The sequence below is a fragment of the Babylonia areolata genome, chromosome 10 (assembly GCF_041734735.1).
Source record: "Babylonia areolata isolate BAREFJ2019XMU chromosome 10, ASM4173473v1, whole genome shotgun sequence".
NCBI lineage: Eukaryota > Metazoa > Mollusca > Gastropoda > Neogastropoda > Buccinidae > Babylonia > Babylonia areolata.
The window spans coordinates 45,444,820-45,467,496 of NC_134885.1; the positions used below are offsets into that span (position 1 = coordinate 45,444,820).

Below are 22,677 nucleotides of genomic sequence, written 5' to 3' on the forward strand. Positions count from 1 at the left end.
CAGCCGACAAACGCAGAAGAATCAAACACACTGATTTCGTCATACTCACTGTTGGTCATTTGAACTGCTATTTGCCGCACACGCGCCCTCATCATAGTCTGCTTTCGTCATCCACGGTTTAGAACATTTCAACTATCTGTTGTTGTTGTTGTTGTTGTTGTTGTTGTTGTTGTTGTTGTTGTTGTGTGTGTGTGTGTGTGTGTGTGTGTGTGTGTGTGTGTGTGTTTCGTTCTTTTTATGTTGTCTTACCTATTCTGAAAACCAATGACTGCAGCTGTAATAATGAGGATTTTATTTAAGCAAAACAATCCGATGGTACTACAGTTACAGTCCTTTCAAACTCTGATGAAAAGTTTGATAAAAGTGTTCAATGTTTCTTATATTGGCAAAATATCAACTTCATCGATCTTAATGTTTAAAAAAGGAAACAAACGACAACACAACAACAACAAAAGAAATTATAAATGACTTTCGAAAAAAATGTTCAACTCATTCCCAAACTGTGCATGTCGGCCTATCCGGTAGAAAGGTTGAAAGAAATGAATACAAGTACCTTGATACTATCATACACAACACACTGTCTTTCAGTTCAAACACTCTGTTTAAAAAAACACACACCAAGTCTTGAATTCATTGTTAGGTTTTCAGAAACGTAGACATCCTGGAGTAAATTGCGATATTCTGTAAATATTTGAAACAACAACAACAAACAAACAACAACATGGAATCTGTTTTTACATGTTCGCTTTTGAATAAATGAATGAATGATACGTGTCATTCTATAGCGCTTATCCTCGGTCGGAGACAAAGCTCAAAGCGCTTTTTAAATTCGGGGTCATTTGCACAACGGGCTGCCTAGGTGGGTAGAGCCGACTGACGGCTGCCACTTGGCGCTCATCATTGTTTCTTGTGTCATTTCAGGCACGCACACACTCAGACAGACATGTAACATTTTACGTGTATGGCCGTTTTGTTTATTTACCCCGCCATGTATTTGTATTTCTATTTATCACAACAGATTTCTCTGTGTGAAATTCGGGCTGCTCTCACCAGGGAGAGCGCGTCGCTACAGGCAGCCACACTCCGTTTTCGGAGGGGGGTGTGTGCATGCTGGGTATGTTCTTGTTTCCATAACCCACCGAACTCTGACATGGATTACTGGATGTTTAACGTGCGTATTTGATCTGCGTGCGTATACACACGAAGGGGGTTCAGGCACTAGCAGGTCTGCACATAACTGTTGACTTTTGAGATCGTAAAAGTCTCCACCACTTACCCACCAGGCGCCGTTACCAACATTCGATCCCGGGACTCTCAGACTGAAAGTCAAACGCTTAAACCACTCGGCTATTGCGACCGTTTTCAGCCCGGAATGGTGGAGTGAGTGAGGGAACAAGAGTGTGCCTGGGAAGACTGTGAGTTTGTGTGTGAAGGCCTTCCATGACCAGTGTGCCTGGGAAGACTGAGTTTGTGTGTGAAGGCCTTCCATGACCAGTGTGCCTGGGAAGACTGAGCTTGTGTGTGAAGGCCTTCCATGACCAGTGTGTCTGGGAAGACTGAGCTTGTGTGTGAAGGCCTTCCATGACCAGTGTGCCTGGGAAGACTGAGCTTGTGTGTGAAGGCCTTCCATGACCAGTGTGCCTGGGAAGACTGTGAGTTTGTGTGTGAAGGCCTTCCATGACCAAAGCTGTGGCAGTTTGGAACACATAATGATTGTTAGTGTGTTACCATTTCCAACGGCATGTGTTACCATTTCCAACGGCCCTGTAAAAAAAATCATCCAGCGAGAGGGAGAGACGACAGAAAAAGAGAGAGAGAAAAAAAAAGAAAGAAAGAAAAAAATGGATGGACTGACAGCATTGTAACCTATACAAGAAAACCATTTGCAGAGACCCAACCTTTGACACAAACTGACAGTCCTGAAGGGACCCAGTCAACAGTTCTATAACACAATGCGGCGCCCCACTCACTTTACTACAATGCGGCGCCCCAGTCACTATACTACAAGACAATGCGGCGCCCCAGTCACAATACTACAATGCGGCGCACCAGTCACTATACTACACCAGTCACTATACTACAATGCGGCGCCCCAGTCACTATACTACAATGCGGCGCCCCAGTCACTATACTACACCAGTCACTATACTACAATGCGGCGCCCCAGTCACTACACCACAAAGCGGCGCACCAGTCACTATACTACACCAGTCACTATACTACAATGCGGCGCCCCAGTCACTATACTACACCAGTCACTATACTACAATGCGGCGCCCCAGTCACTACACCACAAAGCGGCGCACCAGTCACTATACTACACCAGTCACTATACTACAAAGCGGCGCACCAGTCACTATACTACACCAGTCACTATACTACAATGCGGCGCACCAGTCACTATACTACAAAGCGGCGCACCAGTCACTATACTACACCAGTCACTACACTACAATGCGGCGCCCCAGTCGCTATACTACACCAGTCACTATACTACACCAGTCACTATACTACAAAGCGGCGCACCAGTCACTATACTACACCAGTCACTACACTACAATGCGGCGCCCCAGTCGCTATACTACACCAGTCACTATACTACACCAGTCACTACACTACAAAGCGGCGCACCAGTCACTATACTACACCAGTCACTATACTACAAAGCGGCGCCCCAGTCACTACACTACAATGCGGCGCCCCAGTCACTATACTACACTAGTCACTATACTACAATGCGGCGCCCCAGTCACTATACTACACTAGTCACTATACTACAATGCGGCGCCCCAGTCACTATACTATACTACAATGCGGCGCCCCAGTCACTATACTACAATGCGGCGCCCCAGTCACTATACTACACCATTCACTATACTACAATGCGGCGCCCCAGTCACTATACTACACCAGTCACTATACTACAATACGGCGCCCCAGTCACTATACTACACCAGTCACTATACTACAATACGGCGCCCCAGTCACTATACTACACCAGTCACTATACTACAATACGGCGCCCCAGTCACTATACTATACTACAATACGGCGCCCCAGTCACTATACTACACCAGTCACTATACTACAATGCGGCGCCCCAGTCACTATACTACACCAGTCACTATACTACAATACGGCGCCCCAGTCACTATACTACACCAGTCACTATACTACAATACGGCGCCCCAGTCACTATACTACACCAGTCACTACACTACAATACGGCGCCCCAGTCACTATACTATACTACAATACGGCGCCCCAGTCACTATACTACACCAGTCACTATACTACAATACGGCGCCCCAGTCACTATACTACACCAGTCACTATACTACAATACGGCGCCCCAGTCACTATACTATACTACAATACGGCGCCCCAGTCACTATCCTACACCAGTCACTATACTACAATACGGCGCCCCAGTCACTATACTACACCAGTCACTATACTACAATACGGCGCCCCAGTCACTATACTACACCAGTCACTATACTACAATACGGCGCCCCAGTCACTATACTACACCAGTCACTATACTACAATACGGCGCCCCAGTCACTATACTACACCAGTCACTATACTACAATACGGCGCCCCAGTCACTCTTCACACAGGTGACGGAGAAGAAGAACGACGAAGGCAGTGATTGTTGTGTCTGCTGCACACGACGACGGTGTTTCTGGTTTTCCTTTTCTTCTCGGAGAGTGCTTTCAGTCGCTGCTGTTTGACATGAACAGTTTTCCATTCAACCATCCCTGCTCCCAACCATTCACTTCCCTTCTCCTCTAACCCCCATCACCCCCGCTTTCTCCTCCACCATCCCTTCTCCTCTAACCCCCATCACCCCCGCTATCTCCTCCACCATCCCTTCTCCTCTAACCCCCATCACCCCCGCTTTCTCCTCCACCATCCCTTCTCCTCTAACCCCCATCACCCCCGCTTTCTCCTCCACCATCCCTGCCCAGATTTGGCGAACAGATGGAGTGTCAGGAACAGGTCGGAAATCAAAATGGTTCCCACGAGACTCAAGAGACAATGCCTGCGGCAGGATGAGGGATGAGGGGCCTGTAGGATGAGGGATGAGGGGCCGGTAGGATGAGGGGGATGAGGGGCCGGTAGGATGAGGGGGATAAGGGGCCGGTAGGATGAGGGATGAGGGGCCTGTAGGATGAGGGATGAGGGGCCTGCAGGATGAGGGGGATGAGGGGCCGGCAGGATGAGGGGGATGAGGGGCCGGCAGGATGAGGGGCCGGGAGGATGAGGGATGAGGGGCCGGTAGGATGAGAGATGAGGGGCCGGCAGGATGAGGGATGAGGGGCCGGCAGGATGAGGGGGATGAGGGGCCGGCAGGATGAGGGGGATGAGGGGCCGGCAGGATGAGGGGGATGAGGGGCCGGCAGGATGAGGGTCCGGTAGGATGAGAGATGAGGGGCCGGCAGGATGAGGGGGATGAGGGGCCGGCAGGATGAGGGATGAGGGGCCTGTAGGATGAGGGATGAGGGGCCGGCAGGATGAGGGGGATGAGGGGCCGGCAGGATGAGGGGGATGAGGGGCCGGCAGGATGAGGGGCCGGGAGGATGAGGGATGAGGGGCCTGTAGGATGAGGGATGAGGGGCCGGCAGGATGAGGGGGATGAGGGGCCGGCAGGATGAGGGGCCGGGAGGATGAGGGATGAGGGGCCGGTAGGATGAGAGATGAGGGGCCGGCAGGATGAGGGATGAGGGGCCGGCAGGTTGAGGGGGATGAGGGGCCGGCAGGATGAGAGATGAGGGGCCGGCAGGATGAGGGGGATGAGGGGCCGGTAGGATGAGGGTCCGGTAGGATGAGAGATGAGGGGCCGGCAGGATGAGGGGGATGAGGGGCCGGCAGGATGAGAGATGAGGGGCCGGCAGGATGAGGGGGATGAGGGGCCGGCAGGATGAGGGTCCGGTAGGATGAGAGATGAGGGGCCGGCAGGATGAGGGGGATGAGGGGCCGGCAGGATGAGGGATGAGGGGCCGGCAGGATGAGGGGAATGAGGGGCCGGCACGCCACAGGTGGTGTACACTGAAGCATTGGATGTGACGGGCTGTGAAACAGGACATCAACCTGCCCTCACACCATCCTCCCTTGGCACAGTGTACACAACGCTCGTGCAACATGAATGCGGACACTCGCTTTGAGATGAATACATGTGGAGGCAGTGTGTAGGCCCATAAGAACATACCAGTGGAGACAGTAAGTCTATAGGGATACCCACAGGCAGTGTGTCGGCCCATAAGAACATACCAGTGGAGACAGTAAGTCTATAGGGGTACCCACAGGCAGTGTGTAGGCCCATAAGAACATACCAGTGGAGACAGTAAGTCTATAGGGATACCCACAGGCAGTGTGTAGGCCCATAAGAACATACCAGTGGAGACAGTAAGTCTATAGGGGTACCCACAGGCAGTGTGTAGGCCCATAAGAACATACAAGTGGAGGCAGACATTAAGTCTATAGGGAGACCCACGCGGGTGGGTGTGCACACTGCCGTTGGCAATAACTGAATCCTTGCTGCTGTTCGTTGTTGTCTTTTTAAACATGATGTGTCTCATCATTCTAGTAATTCTATTTTGGTTTCGCAACAGCATTTCCATAACAAACCTGTGCAGAATGTTGGCTTGCCGTTCAGGAAGTAAGCGTCCATTCACTGATTAAACTGCCAACCGACTATAATTACCAAACGACGTACCTGCGAGCCAACCAGCCAACCAATCCAGGATATACACAATTACGCCCTCGCCTGCACCAGTCCGTACAACTCCGAAGCCATTGGACGTTAGACTGAAATACTGCGTTAAAGGATGGCCACAGCGGTTGACGGGTTACGAATGGATTGGTGAATCTCACGCTATGCCACGTTGCCTGACTGACCGCCCACTGTGATTCTTTTTTTATGCCCCCACCCTCCCTCCCCATCCCTCATGTCCATTTCCGCATGCTATCTTTAGCACTGTGTCCCCAGAGTAGATCGTACTGGCTCTTAGTACTGCAGCCTTGGGTGCTAGTTGGCCTTTGTGAACCATCTCAACGCCGACTGTCCTAAAGCACGTTTAGCCTTTGTGAACCATCTCAACGCCGACTGTCCTAAAGCACGTTTAGCCTTTGTGAACCATCTCAACGCCGACTGTCCTAAAGCACGTTTAGCCTTTGTGAACCATCTCAACGCCGACTGTCCTAAAGCACGTTTAGCCGAGAGAAGGGGGTGGGGGTGTAACTTGGGCGAGGCACTCTCCACTGTAATCAAATTTTAGCCCGGACAGTCGTCGTGGCAGTTGACTCCTCTGCTGTTTTGACGGCTCTTAGTCGGACACGATTGACTGTCATATCCCCGTGTTGGGAAATGTTCTCCTGTATACATGTCCATGCACTTTGGGTGTAGATGAACCCGAAGTCCATTCATTTTTATAGCTGGTGATTTTCTTTTTCTTTCTCGCTGCACCTCCAAGCGCTAACATTCTGAACATGCTTAAGACGTGTGCACTATGAGTGAGTGAGAACAAGAGGTGTGTGCACTATGAGTGAGAACAACAAGAGGTGTGTGCACTGTGAGTGAGAAGAACAAGAGGTGTGCGCACTGTGAGTGAGAACAAGAGGTGTGTGCACTGTGAGTGAGAAGAACAAGAGGTGTGTGCACTGTGAGTGAGAAGAACAAGAGGTGTGCGCACTGTGAGTGAGAACAAGAGGTGTGTGCACTGTGAGTGAGAAGAACAAGAGGTGTGTGCACTGTGAGTGAGAAGAACAAGAGGTGTGTGCACTGTGAGTGAGAACAAGAGGTGTGTGCACTGTGAGTGAGAAGAACAAGAGGTGTGTGCACTGTGAGTGAGAAGAACAAGAGGTGTGTGCACTGTGAGTGAGAACAAGAGGTGTGTGCACTGTGAGTGAGAAGAACAAGAGGTGTGTGCACTGTGAGTGAGAACAAGAGGTGTGTGCACTGTGAGTGAGAAGAACAAGAGGTGTGTGCACTGTGAGTGAGAAGAACAAGAGGTGTGTGCACTGTGAGTGAGAAGAACAAGAGGTGTGTGCACTGTGAGTGAGAACAAGAGGTGTGTGCACTGTGAGTGCACACGGGACTGGTGAGGCGGGTGGCTAGACACCCTTATGGAATTAAAAACGATATCCATAAAAGGGCGTCGGCTCAGGAGAGCCACCGACGGCCATCTAGCTCCACCGTGCTGTGTGCATGCCACACGCAGTTTGCCCCCGGGATGTGTCTACCCATGCATGCGAAGTCTGGATCTTCGAAGCAGGAACTTCGGCCTTACCATCAGCACAAGGAAAACTGAAGTTCTCCATCAGCCAGCACCAGGCAAACCCCACGTTGAGCCCAACATCACAGTCAGAGGTCAGAGACTCAGTGCGGTAGAACGGTTCACATACCTTGGCAGCACACTGTCACGGAATGCGACCATCGACGATGAAGTGAACGTCAGGATTGCAAGAGCAAGCGCAACCTTTGGTAGACTCTATGCATATGTCTGGAACAGAAGAGGCATTGGTCTTGAGACCAAGCTAAAGGTCTACAAAGCAGTAGTTCTCTCCACACTACTGTACGCCTGCGAAACGTGGACAGTGTACCAACGACACACCAAGAAGCTGAACCACTTCCACACAACATGCCTCAGGAAGCTACTGAACATCAAGTGGCAAGACAGGACCCCAGACACGGAGGTGCTGGCAAAAGCCACCCTTCCCAGCATCTTCACCATCCTGATGCAGTCCCAGCTTCGCTGGGCTGGACACGTGGCGTGTATGCCAGACCATCGGCTGCCCATAGGCTCTTCTATGGCGAGCTGCAACAAGGGAAGAGATCACACGGAGGTCAGAAGAAGCGCTTCAGAGATACTCTGAAAGTCTCTCTGAAAGCGTTTGACATCAACCCTGGGAGGAATCTGCAGTGGACCGTGACAAATGGCGCACTGCTGTGCACAAAGGCGCCAAGTTGTGCGAGGCCAGCAGGACTGCTGCAGCTGTTCAGAAGAGGCAGGCCAGAAAGTCACGGGCAAACAAGCTCCCTGACAATGATATGCCTGTCTTTGTCTGCCCCAACTGTCAGCGAACATTTCGTGCGCAGATTGGACTATTCAGCCATCTGCGCATTCACAGATAGATTCATGAGCATCCCCCACCGCCCAGCTGGATGACAACGATGGTCATCATCGATCTCGATGGACACACACCACCACCACCACTGGACATGACCTGCCTCTCCCTGTTCCAAATCTACCCTTGGGACACACCATCCCGCCCACACCCTGTAGCTGATGATATTGTAGCCAAGAAGTGAACGAGGCCCGAAAGCGGAATGCAGTATGCGCGGAACGGATTCGTGCCTTTCTCTGTATTCCCCGCACCCATGTGCACTGACAATGCTTCTGCCATGTTGAGACACAAGCAATCAGCTGGACACACCCTTCCATTTCCGATTCCCCCCCCCCTCCCCCACCACTCCCACCCTGCAGAAACGAGCATGGCCCGACAGCTGATTGGTTTGTAACCATGAAGCAGATGAGGGCAAGAAATGGGGGAATGGAAATGTTTCAGGAATCTCGTGGAAAGCCACACTGGCTGGCTAGCTGTGTCCGGGCAGAAACTCTCTGATCATCCATCAACCCTCTTCCTTGACGGGCGCAATAGCCGAATGGTGAAAGCGTTGGACTTACAATCTGAGGATCCCGTGTTCGAATCTCGGTGGCGCCTGGTGGGTAAAGGGTGGAGATTTTTCCGATCTGCCAGGTCAACATATGTGCAGACCTGCCAGTGCCTGAACCCCCTTCGTGTGTATACGCACGCAGAAGATCAGATACGCACGTTAAAGATCCTGTAATCCATGTCAGCGTTCGGTGGGTTATGGAAACACGAATATACCCAGTATGCACACCCCCGAAAACTGAGTATGGGTGCTTACATGGCCGGGTAAATAAAAAAACAAAACAAAACCAACAAGAGACGGCGGCTCTACCCAGGTAGGCAGCCTGTTGTGAAAAGGACCCCCCGTGTTTGTAAAGCGCTTAGAGCTTAGTCACCGACCGAGAATAGGCGCTATATAAGTATCCATATCAATCTCCCTCCTCCTTCCCGAGTCGCCCCCACCCCACCCCGCACCCACCCTCCTTCTTTCCAAGCCCCCCTCCCTCCAACTTCTTCCCAGTCAATTTCCTGGTGGTACCATGACCCCGGAGTATTTGTCTGTTCAAGGTTTCTGTGTGTCTGACAGCCGTGCAGTTACCCTCCTCCTACCCCACCCATCTGTTCACAGGCACTCTCTACGCTCCCACCATTCTTAGAACGCCAGCACACTGTTAGACACCCCTCAACCTTTTCCAGACTGACTTATGTAGATACCCGAACAACGCCTGTCCTTGTCAGACACTAAACTCTAACAACACCTGTCCTTGTCAGACACTAAACTCTAACAACACCTGTCCTTGTCAGACACTAAACTGTGACAACACCTGTACTTGTCAGACACCAAGCTCCAACAACACCTGTCCGTGTCAGACACCAAGCTCTAACAACACCTGTCCTTGTCAGACACCAAGCTCTAACAACACCTGTCCTTGTCAGACACTAAGCTCCAACAACGCCTGTCCTTGTCAGACACCAAGCTCCAACAACACCTGTCCTTGTCAGACACCAAGCTCCAACAACACCTGTCCTTGTCAGACACCAAGCTCCAACAACACCTGTCCTTGTCAGACACCAAGCTCTAAATGCTTCACGAACAACACCCAAGCTCTAAATGCTTCACGAACAACACCTGTCCTTGTCAGACACTAAACTCTAACAACACCTGTCCTTGTCAGACACTAAACTCTAACAACGCCTGTCCTTGTCAGACACCAAGCTCTAACAACACCTGTCCTTGTCAGACACCAAGCTCTAAATGCTTCACAAACAACACCTGTCCTTGTCAGACACTAAACTCTAACAACACCTGTCCTTGTCAGACACTAAACTCTAACAACACCTGTCCTTGTCAGACACTAAACTCTGACAACACCTGTCCTTGTCAGACACCAAGCTCTAAGTGCTTCATAAACAACACCTGTCCTTGTCAGACACCAAACTCCAACAACACCTGTCCGTGTCAGACACCAAGCTCTAACAACACCTGTCCTTGTCAGACACCAAGCTCTAACAACACCTGTCCTTGTCAGACACTAAACTCTAAATGCTTCACAAACAACACCTGTCCTTGTCAGACACCAAACTCTAAATGCTTCACAAACAACGCCTGTCCTTGTCAGACACTAAACTCTAAATGCTTCACAAACAACACCTGTCCTTGTCAGACACCAAGCTCTAACAACACCTGTCCTTGTCAGACACCAAGCTCCAACAACGCCTGTCCTTGTCAGACACCAAGCTCCAACAACGCCTGTCCTTGTCAGACACCAAGCTCTAACAACACCTGTCCTTGTCAGACACCAAGCTCTAACAACACCTGTCTTTGTCAGACACCAAGCTGTAACAACACCTGTCCTTGTCAGACACCAAGCTCTAACAACACCTGTCCTTGTCAGACACCAAACTCTAAATGCTTCACAAACAACACCTGTCCTTGTCAGACACTAAACTCTAAATGCTTCACAAACAACACCTGTCCTTGTCAGACACCAAGCTCTAAATGCTTCACAAACAACACCTGTCCTTGTCAGACACTAAACTCTAAATGCTTCACAAACAACACCTGTCCTTGTCAGACACTAAACTCTAAATGCTTCACAAACAACACCTGTCCTTGTCAGACACCAAGCTCTAAGAACTCCTGTCCTTGTCAGACACCAAGCTCTAACAACACCTGTCCTTGTCAGACACCAAGCTCTAAGTGCTTCATAAACAACACCTGTCCTTGTCAGACACCAAGCTCTAACAACACCTGTCCTTGTCAGACACCAAGCTCTAAGTGCTTCATAAACAACACCTGTCCTTGTCAGACACCAAGCTCTAACAACACCTGTCCTTGTCAGACACCAAGCTCTAAGTGCTTCATAAACAACACCTGTCCTTGTCAGACACCAAGCTCTAACAACACCTGTCCTTGTCAGACACCAAGCTCTTAGTGCTTCACAAACAACACCTGTTCTTGTCAGACACCAAGCTCTTAGTGCTTCACAAACAACACCTGTTCTTGTCAGACACCAAGCTCTTAGTGCTTCACAAACAACACCTGTCCTTGTCAGACACCAAGCTCTAACAACACCTGTCCTTGTCAGACACCAAGCTCTAACAACATCTGTCCTTGTCAGACACCAAGCTCTAACAACACCTGTCCTTGTCAGACACCAAGCTCTAACAACATCTGTCCTTGTCAGACACCAAGCTCTAACAACACCTGTCCTTGTCAGACACCAAGCTCTAACAACACCTGTCCTTGTCAGACGCCAAGCTCTAACAACACCTGTCCTTGTCAGACACCAAGCTCTAACAACACCTGTCCTTGTCAGACACCAAGCTCAAACAACACCTGTCCTTGTCAGACACCAAGCTCAAACAACACCTGTCCTTGTCAGACACCAAGCTCTAACAACACCTGTCCTTGTCAGACACCAAGCTCAAACAACACCTGTCCTTGTCAGACACCAAGCTCAAACAACACCTGTCCTTGTCAGACACCAAGCTCCAAGTGCTTCACAAACAACACCTGTCCTTGTCAGACACCAAGCTCTAACAACACCTGTCCTTGTCAGACACCAAGCTCCAACAACGCCTGTCCTTGTCAGACACCAAGCTCTTAGTGCTTCACAAACAACACCTGTCCTTGTCAGACACCAAGCTCTAACAACACCTGTCCTTGTCAGACACCAAGCTCCAACAACGCCTGTCCTTGTCAGACACCAAGCTCTAACAACACCTGTCCTTGTCAGACACCAAGCTCTAAGTGCTTCACAAACAACACCTGTCCTTGTCAGACACCAAGCTCCAAGTGCTTCACAAACAACACCTGTCCTTGTCAGACACCAAGCTCTTAGTGCTTCACAAACAACACCTGTCCTTGTCAGACACCAAGCTCCAACAACGCCTGTCCTTGTCAGACACCAAGCTCTTAGTGCTTCACAAACAACACCTGTCCTTGTCAGACACCAAGCTCCAACAACGCCTGTCCTTGTCAGACACCAAGCTCTAACAACACCTGTCCTTGTCAGACACCAAGCTCTAAGTGCTTCACAAACACGGAGTCATTTGCACAACAGGCTCTCCGACTGACAGTTGCCTTCAGGCGCATTCAGCGATGTTACAGTGACTCTCTCTCTCTCTCTCTCTCTCTCTCTCTCTCTCTCTCTCTCTCTCACACTTGTGCATTTTAGAGTGGAAGTTACTTCGAAATTTGCCAAGGACAACTCCCTTGCTGCCCTGCCGTGCCGCTACGTGCATTCGAATGACTCAGATTAAAAAGAAATACATTCCTTAAAAACACACATTTTTAGACACACAAATACATGCGCGCACACTCACACTCGCACACACACACACATGCACGCGCGCCCAGACACATCAAATATATCAACTGCATTAAAACAGGATTACGTGAGTATAAATATCTCCAGCATAAAACTCCATGTAGCGAACAGACTTTGGACAATCCATCGTGCTGAGTACAGAAATGTCTGCGGAAAAGGTGCGTTTTCAGATCTGACTTGGTCTGGAGATAAGGAGTATTTCTGAGGGACGATGGCAAAGAATTCCAAATTTGGGGTAGCGTCCAGACCACAACTTAGGACCTAGTGGCTGGGGACAAAATTTTGGGGTAGTGTCCAGACCACAGGACCTAGTGGATGGGGACAAAATTTTGGGGTAGCTTCCAGACCACAGGACCTAGTGGATGGGGACAAAATTTTGGGGTAGCGTCCAGACCACAGGACCTAGTGGATGGGGACAAAATTTTGGGGTAGCGTCCAGACCACAGGACCTAGTGGATGGGGACAAAATTTTGGGGTAGCTTCCAGACCACAGGACCTAGTGGCTGGGGACAAAATTTTGGGGTAGCTTCCAGACCACAGGACCTAGTGGATGGGGACAAAATTCTGGGGTAGTGTCCAGACCACAGGACCTAGTGGATGGGGACAAAATTTTGTGGGATTCGATCCAGTATGCACAGATTCTCTCGCTTCTCTCGGGACGCGTTACCACAAGGCCACCATTCTCAATTACCCCCCACCCCCCTCCCACACCCCACTCCCCACAAGCCAGTCAGTCTCAAACCTTTGACTAGAAGAGGTTCGGGGCCGAAACGAATCGTTGTCACGTGACGGTAAGCCACCCTGCCTGACTTACCTCCCCTGTGATTCTCTCTGATCCCCCCCCCCCCCCCCCCGTACGCGTCCCCCCCTCCCCCCCACACACACCCTGTCTGCTCTCATAATCCTCTCTCTCTCTCTCTGCCATACGGCAACGAAACACAACGCAACTCAAGACAACCACAATAATAAACAACACATCCCATCACACTACGATGCAGAGCGCAACGCAACACCACACAACGCAACACCACACAGCGCAACACCACACAACGCAACACCACACAGCGCAACACCACACAACGCAACACCACACAACGCAACACCACACAGCGCAACACCACACAGCGCAACACCACACAGCGCAACACCACACAACGCAACACCACACAACGCAACACCACACAACGCAACACCACACAGCGCAACACCACACAGCGCAACACCACACAGCGCAACACGGTCACACACACAAACACACACACACACACAACACCCCCCCGCACCCCCCCAAAAAAAAACAACAACAAAAAAACCAACAAAAACAAACGCAACGACACATAACGCTACGCAAGCCGACACAGCACAACACAGCAAAGCACTGCATAGCACATACACAAAAACAAAAACAACGCAACGCAACGCAACGCAACGCAACGCAACGCAAAACAGAGCCACACCTACAACACAACAAACATAAAACAGAAACAACCACACCTACAACACAACAAACATAAAACAGAAACAACCACACCTACAACACAACAAACATAAAACAGAAACAACCACAACTACAACACAACAAACATAAAACAGAAACAACCACAACTACAACACAACAAACATAAAACAGAAACAACCACACCTACAACACAACAAACATAAAACAGAAACAACCACACCTACAACACAACAAACATAAAACAGAAACAACCACACCTACAACACAACAAACATAAAACAGAAACAACCACAACTACAACACAACAAACATAAAACAGAAACAACCACACCTACAACACAACAAACATAAAACAGAAACAAACACAAGTACAACACAACACAGCTACAAGACAACAAACACAACACAACCACAACTACAAAACAACCACAACTACAACACAACATAACATAACTACAAGACAACACAAGACAAGACAACACAACAACAACACAACACAACAACAACAACAACACAACACAACACAGCTACAAAACCACCACATTCCGGCACACACTACCTGGCAGGTGTTGACGGCCGACTCTCCCTGCCTCAGTCTGTCCGCCACAGGTTTGGGGATCATCTGGTACACGAACTCGTCCGTGGTCCGAATCTCCTCGTCCAGCTTCTTCATGCTGGCCGTCAGCAGCTGACTCTTCTGCTGCTCCTGTGGGACACACAGGGCGTGGTGGTGGTGGTGGTGGTAGTGGTGGTGAGAATGATGATGAGGAGGAGGAGGACGAGAAGGAGGAGGAGGAGGTGGTAGTAGAGGAGAAGGAGAAGAAGAACAACAATCATCATCATCATGATCATCACGATCATCGTCATTAGTCAGACACATATGTGCGCATATGTATATACATACATATATGTAATACACACACAGACACACATATGTATATACATACATATATGTAATACACACACAGACACACATATGTATATACATACATATATGTAATACACACACAGACACACATATGTATATACATACATATATGTAATACACACACAGACACACACACACACACACACACACACACACACACACACACGTTTCAAGTTTCAAGTTTTGATTATCCTTTCACTCCTACTGGAGTATGGAGGATTCCTACAAAACAATGTTTTCATGCCCAGAACAAACATTTCCAAATACACAACAATGTCACATAAAAGTTGAGAAAACACAAATGCCTTTTAACTCCAAAAGTGTAGCTAGGCAACATTTGCAAATCTAATCATCTTACTTACAGCTAAAATTACTTTTGCCTCCTTTGAGCATATTACAAAAATTAAAAACCGATTTTGGAGACAAATATTTTTTTGGAACATGTCTATTTTGTAACTGATCATAACTGGGACATTCCATTATAAAATGAAACTCATCCGCAATCACATACATGTTACAAACCTTACAAAGCCGTACCTTTCGTGGTATGCCTTTGTGTCTCCCTGTTTCTATTTCCAGCTTATAATTACTACTTCGAAATCTGAAGAAGCTGATAACGTAATTATCAGGCATTTGACTTATATATATTTCTCTACCAAATCCACTTTCGAAATTTCGATAAAACAAACATTTACTACTCTCCTCAAGAGAATGTCTCCACAGATTTTGAGAACTATCTCTCAAAGCAATATTGACATTCTTGCAGAAAGATTCCCTCTCTAAGAAGAATTGAGCATCCCAAACACAGTCATACCCTGTTTCTATCAAAATTTGTCTGATATAATCATCCATTTTGAAGAATAAATACCATTTCGATATAAATCAAGTAATATGAAATATATTTTCCCAGAATATTTTTCTGTTTGATATCACTAAGCTCGGTCATAATCGAACCAATCTCATTTTCACTAACACACTAATTAGATAAATGCCAGTTTCGCCATAAACAATTTGGGTTATAGTATTCCTGTTCAGTTTGAACATCGTTTCAAAAATTTCAATTCCAATTTTTCAAGTATATCTGCATTTTCATAACCACATATTTCTGCACCATACAACAAAATTTGAACAATCATGGACTGGTACATTTCCAGAACGATATGAAAAGGCAAATCTTGATTTCTGGCTGACTGAAGTAACGAAAACATAGCTTTTTGAGCCTGTTAATAAATCATTTATTTAACTTTGTAAAAAGTTCCGTTTCTACTAAATTCGATACTCAGATATTTAAAAGAATCGACAATATCCAAACATGCATCACCGAACTTAAAAACAGGCTTTAGCTTGTTTGTAGAATTAAATATCATCACTTTAGGTTTCTTTACATTAACCAATAGTTTCCATTTTAAACAATAAATATATATATATATATATATTTATGAAAAACATTGAGGGACTGCTGTAATCCTTCTTTCGTCTCCGAAAGTAAAATTGTGTCGTCTGCATACAAGAGTACAAATAATAGCATGTAACTATCTAAGTCTGAAATGTTAACATTCAATAAAAGATCAACAGATGGACTCTTATTCTCAGTCAAATACGACTAAAAATCATTGAGAAAGTGAGAAAAAAGCAAAGGCGAGAGATTTTCTCTTTATCGTACACCCTTACAAATGCTAAAGAAATAAGATCTTCACCATTTAAAAACACACATGACTTAATTCCATCATACGTGTTCATCATGACACGCAAAATTTTACCATTCATGCCTTCATGAACAAGTTTTTGCCATAACCCACTTCTCCAAACTGAATCAGAGGCTTTTTTAAAATCAACAAAAGCACAATAAAGCTTCTTTTTCATGGAGAAAATATCAATTAGTGATTTCAAACAAACATTTGATCTAATGTAGAATGGGCTTGGGCCCCTGAAAGTATATTGTTTACATTGATATAATCAGTAGTCTAGCATTTAACACTGTAGTGAATAGTTTTCCAACACAGCTGAGCAAAGTTTTTCACCTATAATTATCATAGTCAAGTGTATCACCTTTGCCTTTATACAATGGCAATATCAAGCCGGATACCCATTTTTCTGGTACAACACTTTCGTCCAGTATCTTGTTAAATAATTTACAATATGTTTCTGTCAGCAAAGGAACACTGTTAATGATATATTCATTACGAATCATGTCTTCACCGGCACTTTTGCCTTTCTTCAGTCTTTTGATGGCTGAAGTAACTTTATCTTCAGTATATACGTGCATTTAAAATATCATTATTCTCTAAATTGATAATATGCACTGTCGTTGTACTGCCAATATATTCATTATCATTAATGTTGAGGTTGCTGAAATGGTGAAACATGTCTTCTAAATTTATGGGACATGATGTTTTCCTTTTCTTTTTAATTCTATTCCATATTTCTCTTGAATTGTTTTTGCGTAAACTTAGTTGTTCTCTGTGCCATTTTTTTCTCCACGATTTTTCTGCTTTGAACGGACTTGTAACTTTTGCTGACTCTTTCGAGCCTGTCTCTATTTTCACTAGAATCTCTCTCTCTCTCTCTCTCTCTCTCTCTCTCTCTCTCTCTCTCTCTCTCTCTCTCTCTTTAAAACTGAGTTTAGCTTTAAATATTCTGATCGGCTTCGTTTGCATGTGGAACAGAACCAGCTGCAACTATCTCTGCGTTTTGTCTTAGAAGTACGGATTTGATATGTCCCAAGAGTATCTTTTGCCGTCTGAATCAGAATGTTTGCGAGCTATGACGTCAGGTAGGTAGGTAGGTTGGTTGGTAAGTAGGTAGATAGGTATGCATGTATGTATGTATGTATGTGTGTGTGTGTGTGTGTGTGTGTGTGTGTGTGTGAACGGTAGTAGCATCCGAACATGACCATCAGAACAGCAGAGAAGGCAACTGCTGTCTCAACTATCTGGACTAGAATTTGATTATAGTGGAGAGTGTCTTGCCCACGGTACATCCTCGCTTTCTCGGCCAAGACGACTTTCACCCAAGGCCAAATAGCCCCCAAGACTGCAGCTCTAAAAGTCAGTGCGATCGTACCTCTTAGTTTGAGGGTCGTAAGTCTTCAGACAAGATTAAGCTGTAAAAGAATTCCCTTTGCAGTGGAGAAACCATTGACCATACAGCGCTCACTTTACTGTTGGTCCGACTGTTAGCTTATGTGAATCTCTGATATATGGCACGACTGGACATTTTTCAACAATATGCTTGTAGGAATGGTGAGTGAGAAGGAATATTCCCAAGTATTTATACACGTTGACTATCGATAGTTTCTGATTACCATATAACCTCTTTTCATGCGTTGAAATATAATCACTATTTCTGAATATTGAGAGAGAGAGAGAGAGAGAGAGAGAGAGAGAGAGAGAGAGAGAATTTTTAGAGAGGGAATTTTAGAGAGAGAGACAGACAGACAGACAGACGGACAGACAGACAGACAGACAGAAAGAAACAGAGAGAGGAACAGATACACACACCCTCTAAAACAAAACAAAGAAAAAACGCATGTTAACCGCGAAATTGTGATTAAAACATGTGAAAAAGGCTTGCTGATAACGCCAAATAGCATGTTAACCGCGAAATTGTGATTAAAACATGTGAAAAAGGCTTGCTGATAACGCCAAATAACATGTTAACCGCGAAATTGTGATTAAAACATGTGAAAAAGGCTTGCTGATAACGCCAAATAACATGTTAACCGCGAAATTGTGATTAAAACATGTGAAAAAGGCTTGCTGATAACGCCAAATAACATGTTAACCGCGAAATTGTGATTAAAACATGTGAAAAAGGCTTGCTGATAACGCCAAATAGCATGTTAACCGCGAAATTGTGATTAAAACATGTGAAAAAGGCTTGCTGATAACGCCAAATACAAAGGGAGGAAAACCAATGAGGGCACTCCATGACCTGCATGCAAATGAGGTGGAAAATAACAACAAAAGAAAACAACAAATAAACAAACAAGAAGAGAGGCAAGGCCTTCAAGACACTTGGGATACACTTTAAAAAAAAAGAAGAAATAAAAAGAAGATCAAATCGTTAAAATATGTTCTGTATTTGTTATTATAAAGCTTCGTGTTAAAAAGAAAAGGGGAAAAAAAAGGCCCGAGCGCAGATTCGAACCCAGCGTGTTCTGGTGGGAAGAAATTGTCTTTGTCACCGGGATAATGCGGATCCAACAATAACGTTAAAATTAATATGTAGGCATGCTTTTTTAAGGGCGATAAATGGTCCGTGGTCTGTGGTGGTGGTCTGTGGAAGATCCTCTAAAGTTGGGCTGCCCAGACAGCCTAATCCAGCTGACTGCGTCATTCCACGATGGCATGCAGGCGAGAGTACATAAAAATACTGACATGTATGTGTGTGTCTAAAAAAATGTGTGTTTTTATGGAATGTATTTCTTTTTAATCTAAGCATTATTTACTTGATATTTTTATTGTTTGGTGGATCATGCTTTTCATTCATTCTATGAACGCGTTGGATTAAGCTGTTGTAATATTTTATGGTATGTTTATATCTGGCTCGATGATGTAAGACGCTTTCAGCAGCATTAGTACTGGATATCGCGCCATAGAAAAGTTATGAATTATTTATTATTATTATTATTATTATTATTGTCAGATCCGTTCCCTGTGGTAAATGGAGTGAAGCAGGGCTGCGTCCTGGCACCCACACTGTTCTCCATTCTCGTCTCTGCCATGCTGATTGACGCCTTCCAAGACTGTGACCGGGGCATCTACATTCAGTTTCGCACAGATGGCAAACTTTTCAACTTGCGGCGACTCCACGCTAGGTCCAGGGTATTTGAGGCACTGTTTAGATAGTTCCTCTTTGCTGATGACTGCGCGCTTGCTGCACACACTCATGAGGACATGCAGTTCATTATGGACAGGTTCTCAACCTCCTGCAGACGCTTTGACTCACTATCAGCCTCAGCAAGACCGAGTCCATGTATCAACCAGCTAGCTCACAGAACGCCAGTGCCTCCCCCCCACCTGCAATCAAGATCGATGACACAGAGATCAGGTCAGTCGACAAGTTTTGCTACCTGGGTAGCACCCTATGCAGCAACGGAAGCCCTTGATGCAGAAGTGACGCTGCGCATCGCAAGGCCAGCTCCGCCTTTGACAGACTCAACAACAGGCTGTGGAACAACAAAGGCATCAGGCTCAGCACCAAAATCAAAACCTACAGAGCTGTTGTGCTGACCACCTTGTTGTACTGCTGTAAAACATGGACGACGTATCGCCGTCACATTCAACAACTTGAGCAGTTTCACCAGAGATGCTTACGAAAGATCCTGGGCATAAAGTGGCAAGACAGGGTCTCCAACATCCAGGTCCTAGAGAGGAGTGGCCTGCTCAGCATCGAAAGCCCGCTGATCCAGTGCCAGCTACACTGGACAGGACACGTTGTCCGCATGACAGACAGCAGGATCCCGAAGATGATCTACTGTATGGCCAGCTGAAGGAAGGCTACCGCGAAATTGGAAGACCCTGCAAGCGCTTCAAGGACACCTTGAAGACAAACCTCAAAGCCTGTGACATAGACATCGCTTCCTGGGGAACTGATGCCCTTGACCGCTCTCGCTGGAGGATGCTGTGCTCTAGTGGCATAAAGACGTTTGAAAACAAGAGAACGTTGGCCATTAAGGAGAAGCGTGAGCGAAGGAAGCAGGGCTCAACTTCTGGAGACGTTTTCCCTTGCAACACCTGTGGGAAGTGCTGTGCATCCAGAATCGGCCTCTTCTCCCATATGAGGACACACACCGACAGATAAGCCAGCCTGCCTACTCATCCGTCGGACCGACGGGAGACTCATCAAATCGCTTGTAGAATTCGAAGTGATAACACTGTTTGAATCATGTTATTTTGGTGTATCTCAGGCATTTAAGAATTCTTTAAAGTCCGCGATAAAGGATCACACTGCATCATATAGCCGTTTTCTCTGGATCTAGATAGATGACTGCCAAGCTTAGTTCCACTCGCCGGGAAAGTACGATACGGTCGATTCAATTTTTCTTCTATGTTTATTATAGTTAATTTGGTAACCACTTAAAAATATTCACATGCAGTAAATACGTCGATGATGTAGTCTGTGTCACTGTATGTGTTCTGTCCAGAATTTGTATTTCTTTCCATTTAATTGCGAACAAGAAAATCGAAGTCATACCGCCTTTGTTTGTTTTTTTTTTTTTTTTTTTACAAAGCATCGCCTTCGCTGCTGCAGCTGAGATGCGGTTTTCTGGTGTTTTCGGAATCCCGGAAATAGCCTCAACGAAATAAACCGCCAATGATACGGGAAACACGGCTTAATTTGGGAGACTTACAACCTATTATTGGTATGACTATGAAGATTACTTTTCCTACTATTTTTCAGCTAAATTTGGTATTGACGGACAAAGTATTTCCAGAGAAAATGGCAATTTTTAAGCTTACCACGGACACAGAGACTGTCACACACACACACACACACACACACACACACACACACACACACACACAACCCCTAACCTGAGCCAAGGCCAACTTGAGTTCCGCCGACTGTTGAGTGCTGGCCAGAACCAGGTCCCTGCTGCAGTCATGCATGCTGAGGTCGTTGATGTATAGTCCTGCCTTCAACATGTCCTTCAGACACTGCATTCTGATCACACACAGTCATACATCGTTGATGTACATTCATGTCTTCAGCAGACTCTTCATTCTGATCACACACAGTCATACATCGTTGATGTACATTCCTACTTTCAGACTTTGCATTCTGTTCACACACAGTCATAATACACACACTCCTTTCACACTACTAGCAGGCGTGTGTGTGCGAGGGAGGGAGGGGTGGGAAAAGGGAGAGAGTGAGAGAGAGAAAGAGAGGGGGGGGGCAGAAAAGTGGAAGAGAGTAAAAGTGAGAGAGAGGGAGAGAGAGAAAGTGACACACAGAAATATAAACATACATAAACACACACACACACACACACACACACACACACACACACACACACACACACACACACACACTGACTGACTGAAACCATTTATTGTCAGATTAACTGTTTGTTGTACTGACATTTTCGCAACCATTTGAATAAAATATAACTGAGCAAAACAAGGAAATTCTGATTTGAGGGAAGGTATGATTTAAAAAGAACATATTTAACAAATCAATTTACCAAATTTCATTAATATCATTATCTCCAAAAATATTTTAACGCACACACATACTCACATAGGTGTCTCCCCCACCCTCTCCCTACATACATCCATGCATGCACACAAACGCCCATTATAATTCCCCCACCTCATTCCCCTGCCCACTCACTCACACACACACACACACACTCACACTGTCTCTCACTCTTTCTCATCAAATTAAGGTTTCGTAATGTAATCAAGACGACATATTACATGTTAGGGTCGAACAGTTCCACTAATTAGAATAATGGGAACTTTGCTCTACAAGTAAATCTGACGCTATCACCAAAACGAAATACTACTTTGGATTAAATAAAACAGAGGGGAACCTCTGCAGCATTAAACACACACACACACACACACACACACACACACACACACACACACACACACATATATATAACGACAGACAGATAGACAGACAGATATACATACAAAGAGACAGACAGACCGACAGCGACTCACATGGGGGTCCCCAGAAACATGATGGCTCTCCACTCCGGCATGTAGACCATCTGACCTTTGAGGTGCAGGTTGTTGCTGCCTTCGTCCACGTCTGTACACCAACCAGCTAACCAGTCA

General features: G+C 46.4%; 1 protein-coding gene across 1 annotated transcript in view; it reads right to left on the minus strand.

Moving 5' to 3' along the window:
* LOC143286380 (soluble guanylate cyclase gcy-31-like) overlaps window positions 1-22,677 on the minus strand; it is a 131,291-nt gene that overhangs the window by 35,181 nt on the left and 73,433 nt on the right. The window contains exons 9-11 of the mRNA XM_076593921.1: window positions 22,561-22,635; window positions 21,421-21,550; window positions 14,513-14,659 (exon numbers count right to left, since the gene is read on the minus strand). Coding sequence (XP_076450036.1) covers window positions 14,513-14,659; window positions 21,421-21,550; window positions 22,561-22,635 — 352 coding nt within the window. The remainder of the gene's footprint in view (window positions 1-14,512; window positions 14,660-21,420; window positions 21,551-22,560; window positions 22,636-22,677) is intronic.